The 13,523-nt window shown below is 43.7% G+C and overlaps 1 protein-coding gene across 2 annotated transcripts in view; it reads right to left on the bottom strand.

Annotated features, from left to right (window-relative positions):
- ARHGEF12 (Rho guanine nucleotide exchange factor 12) overlaps positions 1 to 13,523 on the bottom strand; it is an 84,911-nt gene that overhangs the window by 16,218 nt on the left and 55,170 nt on the right. For both annotated transcript variants that reach the window (XM_063138980.1, XM_063138981.1), the window contains 18 exons: positions 13,360 to 13,465; positions 12,732 to 12,869; positions 11,967 to 11,999; positions 11,112 to 11,226; positions 9,902 to 10,004; positions 9,442 to 9,651; positions 9,023 to 9,155; positions 8,711 to 8,746; positions 7,755 to 7,909; positions 6,969 to 7,115; positions 5,875 to 5,960; positions 4,678 to 4,803; positions 3,660 to 3,774; positions 2,943 to 3,043; positions 2,673 to 2,750; positions 1,910 to 1,985; positions 1,393 to 1,560; positions 776 to 863 (listed from right to left, as the gene is read on the bottom strand). In XM_063138980.1, the coding sequence (XP_062995050.1) occupies positions 776 to 863; positions 1,393 to 1,560; positions 1,910 to 1,985; positions 2,673 to 2,750; positions 2,943 to 3,043; positions 3,660 to 3,774; positions 4,678 to 4,803; positions 5,875 to 5,960; positions 6,969 to 7,115; positions 7,755 to 7,909; positions 8,711 to 8,746; positions 9,023 to 9,155; positions 9,442 to 9,651; positions 9,902 to 10,004; positions 11,112 to 11,226; positions 11,967 to 11,999; positions 12,732 to 12,869; positions 13,360 to 13,465 (2,014 nt within the window). The remainder of the gene's footprint in view (positions 1 to 775; positions 864 to 1,392; positions 1,561 to 1,909; positions 1,986 to 2,672; positions 2,751 to 2,942; positions 3,044 to 3,659; positions 3,775 to 4,677; positions 4,804 to 5,874; positions 5,961 to 6,968; positions 7,116 to 7,754; positions 7,910 to 8,710; positions 8,747 to 9,022; positions 9,156 to 9,441; positions 9,652 to 9,901; positions 10,005 to 11,111; positions 11,227 to 11,966; positions 12,000 to 12,731; positions 12,870 to 13,359; positions 13,466 to 13,523) is intronic.

The raw sequence follows: 13,523 nt of genomic DNA, 5'->3' as shown, positions 1-13,523 counted from the left end.
GCCTCTAGAATCACGGAGCTTCTAAACAAGCCTTTAATTACACATTATGCAGTAAGATGAAAAGGCAATTAACTGCCATGGAGACTTGAGGACTACTTCAAAGCAGCAGCAAGAGGTGACCTGGCTCATTACCAAGTCCCTGGACCGTACGAGTATCCTTACACCTTTGCACAGAGAAGCCAGCAATCCTTCCCATTAACCTTGTATAATTACTGGTGGACATACGGTGCAGCAGACATAACAAATGAAGTATTGCAGTGTCAGCAAAACCAGCCTCTGGAATTTTTTTCCTGTGCAGTTTTTCTGAGTTGCTTGAGACAAATACAGCAGGCCACAAAGAAGAAAAAAACCCTGCTTCATACTAGTTCATTTATTTTCCGAGAGAAGCAAAACCAGTTGTCCAGCATTATGTCTCATTGACGGCAGACATCCTTATGCACACCTTGGTGCTGTCTGTGGCCTCACCTCCATCACAACAATACTACTCAATATTGCTGGGATACTGGCAAGACTAAAGCCTCCCTCCCTGGCAGCAATCTGCAGCAGGATTTTGAGGGGGAAGAATGTGTGTGTGTGTATGAATGCATATGGGTATATGTGATGTGTGGCCTCCTTAGCAGCCTATGAAGTTGCCCACTCTTGTCTTACTGAGTTAACTAATAGGTTATCCGGGGTCGGGGATTCCGAAGCAACCCCACTATTTTGAGTGGGAAGCTGCTCCACAGTTCTGGAACACAAGATTCATCTCATGCCTTAGCCAGAGGCTGCCACTTACACAGTCTTTTCAGAAACCGTATGTGCCACCAGTTCATAAATCTGGGCTCCGTTTTCTGACATGGAGATGACGAAGAATGCTTTGTTATCTGGGGAAAACACAGAGCAAGTTAAAATCTGAGAACAGATTTTACAATGAACTTATTATGTGGCCTTGGGAAAGTAATTCTTGGTCTACATTTGCCGTACGTAAAATTGGAACACCAGTGACCTATTCACATGGCTGTTGTGGGAACAGACAAAACCAAGTAGTACTCTGTGGAAGTCCTATTTCAATGACAGATGCATCACAACAGATGTAGCGAGCAGCAACCTGAGGAGCTTATTCCAAGTTGAGGCAGGCATGCTTTGGCAATGTTTCAAAGGCAGCCTGACATAACATTAGGTTCTTGCCAACTGCTTGTGGAGAACAGAGAGGAGCAATAGTTCTCATAGTGAATCAGTTTCCCTGCTCCATCCAAGCATGGTCCTGTTAAAGGACGTACAAGTTGACTGGAATCAGATTTGGAACTCCAGTCCAGTGTGAATCCTTTGCCACTTCTGCGGTGTCCCATCAGACAAATCTGTCTTTCTGAAAGAAGATTTGTTTTATGACTACCTGCCCTCGGCTGCACTAACCTGTGGCCACCTGGCGAACCAACACAGTATTCAGTTTGATGACTGGGCTGAATGTGTGCTTGCTGTCGGCAGCATTGGCCAGGATCTTGCTGTGACATCGCAACACCAGTCTATCATCCTGCTTCTGCAACAGTACCAGAATATCCTCCAAAAGCAGTGTGTAGAGATCTGCAGGGGGCAAGAAAGCAGCCAGACTTACTCTATGTGGCACGCAGAAGACTGCAGCCCACACAGCCACAGTCATCAGCAGTGTGGCTTCTCAGTAAGGTATGCAAATAATTCACCTCAGAACAACCGATGGGACTGAATAATCTTGAGAACCACCGCTGTGTCCTCCTTGCACAGCCTTAATGATCCTCCAGACCATTTCCAAATGCACAAAAATAGCTTAATCAGCTCCAAGAAACCTACATACATCATCTTTAATAGCAGGGTAACTCATTCCGGAGATACACTTCCTATTACCTCCCCACTGCTACAAACCTCACTGAAAGCCAGCAGACCGCACAGGACTCACCGATTGTCTTGTCACGATTCACCTTCCAGGTCAGAGGCCCTTCATGAATCATCTTCTTCTTGGTTAAATCCAAATTCTGCAACATTATACAGAGGAAAGAGAAATATTCCCAGGAGGTTCACCAATGCAAACTGGAGGGATTTATAGCAGAAATCTTTCAAAATACAACAGTCAACGTTCACATTGTGAAAATAGAAAGTGGCACCTAATTAGAGAGACCTATTTCACGAGTACCCACCACACGTGCATGTCCCCAAATAACCCAGAATATTGCGGCACCTGAAAAGACTATACAAATGTAATGTGGCATAGGCTTTTCTGGGCCACAGAGTTCACTTTGTCACCTGTGCAAAGACTGTAACACTATGATGTCAAATTGTTAACATTTAGTATAGCTATCGCATTTCTTATATTGTAAGACGCACACTAATTTCAGTACCAACAGGGAAAAAACCCTAAGACACACCCGCGATTCTAAGACGCACCCCGTTTTTAGAGATGTTTATATGGGGAAAAAAGTGTGTCTTAGAATTGAAGAAATACAGTATGTTTCCTGAGTACAATGACTGGGGGGAGCAAGGTTTCCTATAATGTGCTGCATAAACATAATGACAAACCATGGTTTATAGTTACAAAAATAAGCAGGGGCAACCCTTAGGGGGAAAAAATCCAGGTGTAAACATTCTGGGTGGTAACTGGCACCAAAACGAACTACAAAACTTATTTAACAAAAAGCTTCTCTTGTCACAGCTTTTACACTCACCCTCAATTCATCCAGCATAGGTCCCTCCAATTGCTTCAAGTAGGACAAATCAAGCCGACGCTGGTAGTCTTCCAAATGCTACACATGAAAGTAAAAAATCAAGCCAATTACACATCAATTGGTTGTAGCCAGGCAGCAGCACTGAAGAATTTGATCAAGAAGGAAAGCTACAAACAAGCTTTCTCAATCGGTTTGCTATGGATGCTACACCCCATTGCCAACCGTCCCACTTTAGCTTCTGCAAACCCAGGTAACTCTTTTTCTTCTCACCTGCTTGTTCTCTGCTTCTTTGACAGCTTGGTTCACAAAGTTGAGGATCTGCCGACAATGATCCGCTGCTTTCTTCACTTTCTCCTTCTCCTCAGATTGTTCTAAAGATAAGGAAGTGATCAAGGCAGTGGTCTTCACAGTATAGCCCACAATCTCAGACATGGAAGTTGTCCTATTCCACCTGAGTCAATTAGCACCTCTAAAAATAGAGCTTTATACTGATGTGTCTATTCCATTCGCTATTTACTGGGACTCAGGCCCACGTCACAATTTAAAGATATGAAGTGAGCAAAGAAGTCGCTCCTGTATCTTCTAACTTGTTTGATGGCTTCAAATATCAGCTACACAGCTGCTTCAGGAATCTCATGATAATTATGGAAATAGCTCCCTTGCTCAAAAGAGGCCCAAGTAGGGGATCTGGAACTGGGGGGGGGGGGGAGGTAATATACCCCTTTTTTAAGGATACAATTCAGAGCAATGGCAAAACATAACACCTACAGTTCTTCTTCCCCCAATTAGCTCACTGGGAAGTTTTACAATTCTTTCGCGAAAACTGATTTTCGCATTAGGTCTCAATGAGCAAGAGAACGTGGTTTCTGGGTAGGAATTGGCATTCTTGATCAGAAGCATAGAAACAGGGTTCTTTTTGTAGCCCAGGTTACTCTTTGCCACTGCCAAAGACCTACCCAACCACTAACAGGAAGAGCTCCATGGTACCTGAGTACTTAGCGATATTATCCAGCAGGAGGGGGTATTTGGTCAGCCTCTGCATCTCAGTGGGAATTATATCTTTCAGTTGCAGTCGGCGACAGAGCGGATTGCTCTCAGCATCCTAAATTTAAACAGCATAATAACTGCATTTGTCATTTTTATTCAGACCATAATTACCTGAATGCATACCCTCTATTCATCATATAAATGTCTCAGTGGTTCACATTTCTGCCAATTAAATGCAAGTCAAGGAACGGCAAGATTTATCTGACAGACAACACAGTCCTGCTGTACTGGGCAATTACATAGACGAAAGGCTCATCACAAAAACTGGCGGTGGCTTCCTCCCCTCATTACTTCATACGGTCCTGATATCATCAGCAATCAATCTCAGTCACCAACTTAAGAGGAGACATCTTGCGTGTCATGGAAAAAGTGTGCTACATTTCAGAACACCAGCTTACCAGAGATCTTGGCCCATTTGCAAACCCCTTCCCTTCCCCAGTAAAGTAGGGCTTAAGTCCACCATGAGAAAGCCACCTGTCCCTCTTGACTCACCAAGGAGCATTGCATTTATTCTAATTTAAGAGAACCATTCCTTAAAGAAGAATGCCATACAAGCTTCTTGAGGAACCCATTTTTGGGGATCGAGAACTTCAATTACTGCAAGCTAGAGGTGTGGACTCTTCCAGTGCATTCGGAGGGTCTCTGCCAGGGCGTGCTGATGAGCTGGACCAGTGCAGGCTAAGAAGCCCTCCCATTAAGCTTGCTGTGCTCACTATGGGAGTGCCTTGAAGAGAAGGTCAGCTGTTAAGTCACATTGCTGTATACACTGGCTCCCATTCGGCCTGAAATCACAGCTTTGAGCATCCTCCATGGTTCTTAGGATTAAGACTCTTCCCCCAAGAACGACAGTCAAAAATAATCCACATCCAAATGAATATATTCAACACAATCCATCACTTACAACCTCCTCTGGTCCCCCTTTGGGCGTCAGCTAGATCTAATACTCAGAAAGATTTACCTGGACGAAAGTCTGAAAGCGAGAGTCCTTCTTTTGCCGAGACTTGATCACCTCCAGAGCAAAGGGCTGGTTGCTACAGAAGGTGGCAGTGGCTTGTTTCAGTTTCTCCTCCCCAGCTCCGCTGAACTGAGACAAGAATCCAAGGGAACCAAATGTAAAAAAGGAACATAAAACACGGAAGGTCGTATGCCAACACAAACATTTGCATGTGCTATTATTCTGGTAGCAAAGGAATTGTTCAGGGCAAAGATGTATCAAAAATAGGGCTGACCAGTACCCTCTGGCCCTTGAAGCAATTTTATTACTGCTTTTTCTATCTTCCTACATCAAAATTTAGAAGCAGCGATTCAGATTGTGCCTTCAATTCTGGCCCATGAAGAACTCCCAAGACTCTGGATAAATGGTAATGTACAAAGCAAATGTATGCCTACCAGAAATGGGAACAACTCTGTTTTGAGAGGAATCGTGGGCTGTTTAGCGCAAGTGTAGCATGCTGGATGCCATTACTCTAGTGCAGCCTTCCTCAACCTGGGGCGCTCCAGATGTGTTGGACTACAACTCCCAGAATGCCCCAGCCAGCTGGCTGGGGCATTCTGGGAGATGCAGTCCAACACATCTGGAGCGCCCCAGGTTGAGGAAGGCTGCTCTAGTGCGTACATAATCTAAAAGCATTTCCTATTAAAAAATAATTATTGAGGACTGGAGTCTGAAATTGGTTTTAATAACCAAATAAGGGCTTGCACCATCTTGGAATAAATTAAGCAGAGAAGCTATAGCCTGAAAATTTCCAAGATGGTTCATTTCCCATCATATCCAACTTTTGTCCTCTCTTAACTTCACTGACAACTTTTAGAGAGAAAAACAAGTCCTCCCTGATTTTGCAGGTCACCTTTAAGCTAAATGACTCATTCATTTATTGTTAATTGAATAAAAAAAGCACTCAGCTAGATAAATACGCTGTAAGAGAAGTGAAACACGTACACCATGCTGAGCTCCCTTCATCTTCCACATTTCTGACTCCCCCAGTTCAATGTCATTCTTTCAGGAATGAAGAATTTCAGATAATAGGTTCCCAGACAAGACAAATTGCCAAGGCTGACCTGTGACTCAATTTGCTATTTCACTGCCAATCTTTTGTTTCTCGAAACAGTTTCCTTTTCAGAAGGAAAAATAAAAAGCAAATAAAATGTAGTTTACCCAAGTTAGCAAGTCCTCTCCAATTTGATCAATAACAGAAGTCTCGTTCCTTTTCCTCACTGCTTTCATCTGCTCATTCATTCCAGCTAGGCAGCAAATAACAGAAAAGGGAGAAAATTAACACCAGGTTTGGAACTACTGAGGCAGTCGCCCCAATCCAGTGACACCTATTGTACTCCTTGGGAGGCTCTAGGGTGCAAGAAATTCCATTTTAACACCAACATTAGCCAGTCACCTGGCTCAGAGTTCAGCCTGTCTCCCTTGAGCTGCCTCTTCAAGGGAACATTCTGTAGCAGAGACCTCTGCTTTTGGATTAGGGTGAAACCTGCAAAAGGTTCCAGACATCTAGATACCATTCCTTTCCTCCATCATATTCCTATCCTAATTCTTTCCCACTGCCCCTCCTTACCAGACATCAGCCCTCCTTGCTAAAAACATGCACTCACACACAAAAACATTCTACACGTTCTGAAGGATCAGTTTCAGAATAAAGCATGAGAACTGGTTCATAGGAAATCAGCATTTCGAAAAATATTTTGGATAAACTTTACTCCAAAAGAAGAAATTGATGTTTTACTGCAGACCAAGAAAAAAAAAGTGTGTGTGTGTGTGTGTGAGTGAGAGAGAGAGAGAGAGAGAGAGAGAGACAGACAGACAGACAGACCCTTAGAGGATATTTTCCAAGAAAATATTCTTAGTTTGGGAACCGGAATTCTAAATCGTATGAAAGCCTCTCTTTCGGAGGTCAGATGCAAACTAACCCCTCATTCTCTTTATTGTTTTAATCTTTAAATTGGGGTAATTTTGTTCAGGATTCATAATCACTGCTGAACATATTGCTGCCTACACTTATGCAAACTGGAGGAAGCTAGAGATGGGAGATTAGCGAAGTGGTAAGGTGAAACCTGGAAACAGTTTTGCGGTGAGAAGATATCCAGGTATTGGGCTGCTAGCTCACGCTGCTTGAAGAATGACGCACAAATGTCTGTTGTCTCAGGGTTGCTCTTCCTTTTACATAGCCACACAAGAAGCCTGGGCATTTTGTCATTGCTCTTTCCGAAGAGTGAAAAGCGGACCCAGGCACCCTCACTAACCATGGAGCTGAAGTATATCCTCTAGATTTGAAAATATTTTCCGCAGGTCTGCGTGAGGCAAGATCGCTTCGCGGGACACACGCTGATAGAAGACCTGATCCAGAACCTTCAGTGTACGGACATGAGCACGCTCGGTATAAAATAACTCTGAAAATAAGGAGGAGAAACAAAATAGCAGTAATGGCCTTCATACAATGGGAGGAAATCAAAGCATTTAAAATCTGGGGGACACAATTTGTCAGGAAGTCAGTGAGAAAAGGCTTAAGCAATTTCCAGTAATAGATAATCAGCTTGCAGGGGCAGCAGCTTATGTCGGTGAAAAATCTCCAGTTATGCTATGCCTGCCTTCAATGACACCTTATAAACTGCACCCCACAAGTGACTAAATAAGAAAAGAACTGTGTTCTTCATCCTGTGAAGCACGTTAACTCCTTCAAGACAAAATGGATTACAGATCTGCATGCCTTGAGATGAACAAGTATTCTTAAGAACACCAAGATCGTGACTTTCTAAGAAACGTATGCTGCCTTTCATCAGTCTTGAAAGTCTTCAAGTTGCCCTTTAGGTCACCACCACACCTGCCCCCTGCATTTGATCCTAACCTGAGAGGTGAGCCAGACCAGCTTCCATCTCTCCATCAACCCCTGCGCACAAGGACTTCAAAACCTGAGGTTTGTGTAAACGTGTAAAAGTCCTAAAGTCCTAAAGGCCGACAGGTTTCCAACCAGTATAAAGCAACTTTGGTAACTGCTGAACATAAACAAGGTATCCTCCCCACTTATGTACCATTAATCACTTCCTGGCGTTTAATCTCAGAGGGCTTCAGGCCAAGCAGCACGTCACGGCTCACAAGCTGCTGCCAGTTGGGTGGGTCTGTCTCCATGTCAAAATCAAAGAGCTCATCTTCACTCTGGTTGTCCCCAGCACCCACACTGTCAATCCTAGGAGGAGGGAAGGTTCAAGTGAAATCCCTTCTAAATTTAGGAAGAAACTTTGCAGGTTGGAAAAGAATAAGAAAAGCAAACAACCAATAAAATGCCCTAGAGACTTTATCATCAAAGCATGCCATAGGGTTAGAAATGAAATTCGGTAGATAGCCTACAGATAAAGGTTACTGACCAAAGCTCAGCAGTTATTGCCAGCAAGTCCTTAGTAGTCTTCCTTTTTACATTTTGGGTGAAGAGGGATGTGACTTATTTATGATAAAGGGTAGTCCAACAAAAAGGGATGGAAACCTCGCTCCTCAATGACAGCACCATGATATAAAAATCCACCAATTTTCAAGAAGTAGGACTGATGCTATTGGCAGCAAGATGCACCTGCTTTCCACTGTATTTGGGTATTAATTGATCTGACTTTGTATTATTATTATTATTATTATTATTATTATTATTATTATTATTATAATTGTATTCCGCCTTTTGCCCAATACTGGGCCTCAAGGCGGTATTACAAAGTTTAAAACATACATTTTAAAACATAGGAAAAGAAAGGTAAAAAAAAAAGAAGAAAAGTTTAAAATACACAACACCCCCAAAGGACCCTGCCTCTTAAGCTCCCAGTCCCAAAAAGTTGTTGCAGCTGGGGGTGTGTGAGCTGGTTCTGTGCTGGGAGCCTGAGTCTGCTAGGAGGCAGTTGGCAGTTGTAGCCCTGCCTATCCAGGGGGCATAGAGAGATTTAAGCTATGAGAAGAGATTTCAGTGCCAAAATCTACTCTTAAACACATTCATACTTGTACTCACTTGCGGAAAGGTTTTGGTGTTCCTGATTCTGTTAATCTAGAAGGGGGGAAAAAATTGTTATGAAACACTGGTTGATGGAGCGAGCCAGTCTTACGCTACTGTCTAGTACAGATTTTCTGGACTGTGATTTAGGATGCATGCCTCCTATCAATGGAACAGCACGGTGTTTATGATCTGAGCGCACCTCAGAATACACCAAAAGCTAGAGTACAGTTAAAATATTTAGAAGACCATTATCTTTCTATGTTTCTAAAAAGATAAATTATCCCAGAACAAAGGCTGATGATGTCCATTTTTGAGGCCAAGACTTGCCTGTCAAACTCTCCTTCCTCTTCCTGCAAATGGTCCAGCGGAGGAGATGGGAAATCAAAGATGGTGTTAGATGTACGAGGTGTACCATCCATAGAGTCACTAGAAGAAAGAGTTTCTCCAACTTGCTTTGGCCCTAAAAAAATAAGGGGGGGGGGGGAGAGTTAGAACAGCATGTCTCAAACTTTGAACAATCGCACACAACATCATTTCATCATTTCCCCATAGCACTTCATCTCTAGCAAGAGATAACTAGGCCTTCAGTGGTCAGGAACCAGCAACGATAGCAAAGGAAATGTAGCCCAATACATCAAGAAACTTTGGTGGAGGTTTAACTCTTTGGTGGTGGTCTTGACTCTGAGGAGTGCATAGCAAACACATCCTACCTGGGGTGCGGTTGTTAATGAGGACTATCTTTTCACCTGATTCGCTGTCCTTGCTCCCTTCTTGGGAAGAAAAGATTCCAGCAGCTAGCGGAGACATGAGGCTGGCAGATGGGTAGGCTGCATCCGTGCCATCACTGGACCCGCTGAGGCGCATCTTGACAGATTCCGGTGGCTCCGGACTGACAGAAGAAGGTGGGGACACGTGCTTCAGATGGCGTTGCTTTTGTAATTCCATGGCTTTGCCTACTAGATAGACATGGAGCAATCAGCTGTATGCGGAAATTATTCTCACCCAAATAGTGAGCCTTTTCTCAGAAAAGTCAGGACAGAACACCGACCTCTCTTTGAACGCCACTATAGTTAGCAAGAGACTTTCATTTTAAGCACTATTTCTAAAATAATCCACCACAGACTAGCAACATTCGGCTTTGCAATAACATGGTCTGGCTGGCAGAAAAGGAATATATATATATACATATTTCTCTATCTGACATACTTGCATAGCTGTCATGGCGGCTTGGTCTCCTTGGGGGTCCCAGGATATTGGGGAAAACTCTCCTCTTCTTTTCATCTCCTTCCTTCTCTTTCTTTATACTTTGCTACGGTTGAAAAGGAGCCAAGGAGAGCAATTGTTAAGGCAGTCCTCCCACATGTACCCGTTTAAAAAGAAACTTCCATGAATTGTTCAAAACCACAGATCTAGGCAAATAGTCTCACAGTGTCTTTCGGTTAGTTCTGAATGGTTTACTAACATTTTAAGTATGAAGGAAAACAGGAGATCGATACAGGCAGAGGCATGGTCTGCTCACAACATCTAGTGTCTGAGGCAGAAAATCTGAATGGCATGTCCTCTCCCATGAATCAATCTGAGAGCCCAATCCAGTGAAATCTTCTTGAGCAAGCCACATTGAAATCAACAGGACCTGCACCTGATGCTTTTAATTGGTTCCAAAAACTGCTATTTTCCATTACTTTGATGTAGCTGTACCATGAGGTAGAGGCAGAACCAGAGGAAAGAGCTTCTAAAGGAGAGGTTTTACAGTTCTCTTTTAGGGGACAAGATACGTTGCTTTGAGTACTTCTGACTATTGCAGTCCAGATCACAGAATCATAGAATAGCAGAGTTGGAAGGGGCCTACAAGGCCATCGAGTCCAACCCCCTGCTCAATGCAGGAATCCACCTTAAAGCATCCCTGACAGAGGGCTGTCCAGCTGTCTCTTGAATGCCTCTAGCGTGGGAGAGCCCACAACCTCCCTAGGTAACTAGTTCCACTGTCGTACTGCTCTAACAGTCAGGACATTTTCCTGATGGCCATCCGGAATCTGGCTTCCTATACCTTGAGCCCATTATTCCGTGTCCTTTTAGGCTTGCAGGGATTCCTCACCAATGCAGCTAAGCGGAGTTACTATATGTGGGCTACACAACTGAACTGGCGCCGCAATCATTCAGGTCATGCACAAACAACTTGTTTTCCATTTAATACAGAAAGGCCCTTGCACAATCCAGAGACAATTTGTACAGTCTCAGCTAGGTCTTCTGCTGACCATCGAGAAATCCAAGAGGCTTCTACTGAGATATGTCCAAAGCAATGGCAGAAGCATTTAGCCTCAGTTAAGATCACTATTGTGTTAAGGTCAATGTTTGTCTCGTGTTAGTTTGTCGGCCACCTGGAAGGGTTCTGCAACCAAAGATGTGCCACCATTACCTTTATCTTTGGCAGGAATCCAATCCGCCCTCGCTTCTGATCTAGACTCCGGGGCTCTTTGACTCTCACACCAAGGTGTTTCATGTAGGTGAGAATAACGTATTGTATGGTTGAACTATAGGTGAGATGAAACAGATAAGATATATTTAAATTATACAGGAAGCAGCATTGGGTTACTTCAATGCAGCAGTGGCAAATGTTTATTTCTCTCTTTACCCAAGTACTTCTCTGTCATTGGGGCAATGACCTATATTGCTATGAGCCGTAAGAGGTAGGTCTTACCATTCTAAACAAAGATTATGCCCCTCTTTATGCCTAGCATTTTACTGTTCCTTCTATTGAAATAATCAACACATCAACATCATCATCAAAAGGTTGATGAAACTGGAAAAGGAAAGACATTTTATGCAGTAACATGATCACAAGTTTATTAAAATAAAAATCTGTTCAAATTCTTGTTAAACTCTGACTTCACTGAATACTAGCAGAAATAATAATAATGCCTCCCAATCTACAGAAGGGGAGGAATCATAGCTCAGTGATAAAGAATGTGATTTGCATGCAGAAAGTCAGAAATTTAATTCCTGGCATCTCTCTTAAAAGGGGGATATAATGCAGCAGGCGTGGGAAGGAGCCCCCTGCCCGGCATTCTACAGAGACCCCATCAGTCAGAATAGATGGCCCGGGGCTGGATGGACAAGGGTGATTCATAGGCAGAATTGATAAGTGAAATTTGCCTGCATGGCCAGGAGAGGGCTCTCTCTCTCTACCAGCTCAGCAGCCACAGATGTCCTGAAAAGATTTAGCAGGACTGTGATGGTGACACTGAAAAACAACAACCTTCCTTTTGATTACCTCTTCTCCTCTTCTAAGGGCTGAGACGTCATCCTGCAAAGGAAAGCGGCAGAAGTGAATTAGTAGCAGTTGTCTTTATTCTCCTTAGTTGATGCCTGAGAAATGCTGGGCAGCGCATCAGATCAAACTGTTATATAATGGCTTTTTCAAAAGTTTTCTGAAGTGTGTGGTTTTGTTTTTAAATGCTTGGACTATTGGTTATAACTGGAGATAACACGCATTAGTTCTATGGTGCATCTAGCCCCTGCATTCCGTCCCTAACGCTGGACAGCAAGGTGTCCCAAAGAAGCTCACAAGCTGGCCATGACAAGGGAAGCACCAGCGCCTGGTCATCGGAGCCTTTGAGCCTGAAGCTAAGATGGCTAGTGGTTACCAATAGGTCTACCCACCACATATTTGCCAGTTCTCTTGCTTACCTGCCTGCCTCCCAACACAAAAACATCTCCCAGCTGTATCTTGTGGCAATCTACCGCCAGAAGGGATTAGATATTGCTGGGACTCCATCCTCATTCTTAAAACTAAGCAGGACTCATGGTGGCTCTAAGCCAATGGCCTGGTTCAGGCAAGACGCTAAACCATGCTATGGTTTAGCGTCTTGTCTGAACCAGGCCAACGAAGTTTTGGGCCGTGTGTGGCCTGGAGAACTTCTTCCTCCCATCATCGGGTCACAATGGAATGCAGTTGTGACACAACGCATCACCAAGTTACCTTCTCTGCTTACGGCAGAGAAGAGAAAGACTCATCGTCCAGAACATGCAAACTTACAGCACTTCTTCGATTTTGGTAATGATCTGCTCTGCACATGCTCTCTCTTTCTCCAGCGTGGTCCGGTCACGAAAGCGTTCTGCGTCCAGCCTTGTCAATTCCCCTTCTGCCAGGGTCAGCCCCATGCTGCGTTTCTGTCTGAAAATACAGAAGGGGAACAGCACCGTGAAGAAGACTATTGCGGGGAGGGAGGAGAACTGGAGCAATACGCACCCATTACTCTGGGCAGGCAATGTGAGCCCACAGGGCAACATAGCCGCCCAGAGAGCTTTTTGTGAACCGCCCAGAGAGCTTCGGCTATTGGGCGGTATAGAAATGTAATAAATAAATAAATAAATATCCAGCTATATGGTCTCAAGCTGCAGAAGGCAAAGCTGACACATACTTCATAGAGATAAAATGCATAATGACATAGCTGCAGCGCCGCTAACACAAAACACCCTTTTGAACCTTAGTGAGTTCAGCAAATATAATGCAATACATTGTAAACTGCCTTTGTTGATAAAAGGCAGAAGAACTGGTGGGTAAGAGATGACCACACAAAACACACACACACACACACACACCAGAGTTACTATTTAAATTAAGTAAAAAAAAGCCACGTGATCAACAGATGAACAACGTATACCTAAAATCTTCAAGGTGCCTCTGGACTTCTGGAAACACTTTCTCTTGCATAGCTTGAATATAATGGCGTTGCAGTTCTTCAGGAATCAAATCTAGCCTTCTCTTTTCTGCAAGCAAAGGGAGAAAGGTCAACCTGCAGCATGGATATCCTCCCCCCACCCCCAC

This window comes from Elgaria multicarinata, chromosome 12, assembly GCF_023053635.1.
Source record: "Elgaria multicarinata webbii isolate HBS135686 ecotype San Diego chromosome 12, rElgMul1.1.pri, whole genome shotgun sequence".
Lineage (NCBI taxonomy): Eukaryota > Metazoa > Chordata > Lepidosauria > Squamata > Anguidae > Elgaria > Elgaria multicarinata.
This window is presented reverse-complemented; position numbering and strand designations above follow the sequence as displayed.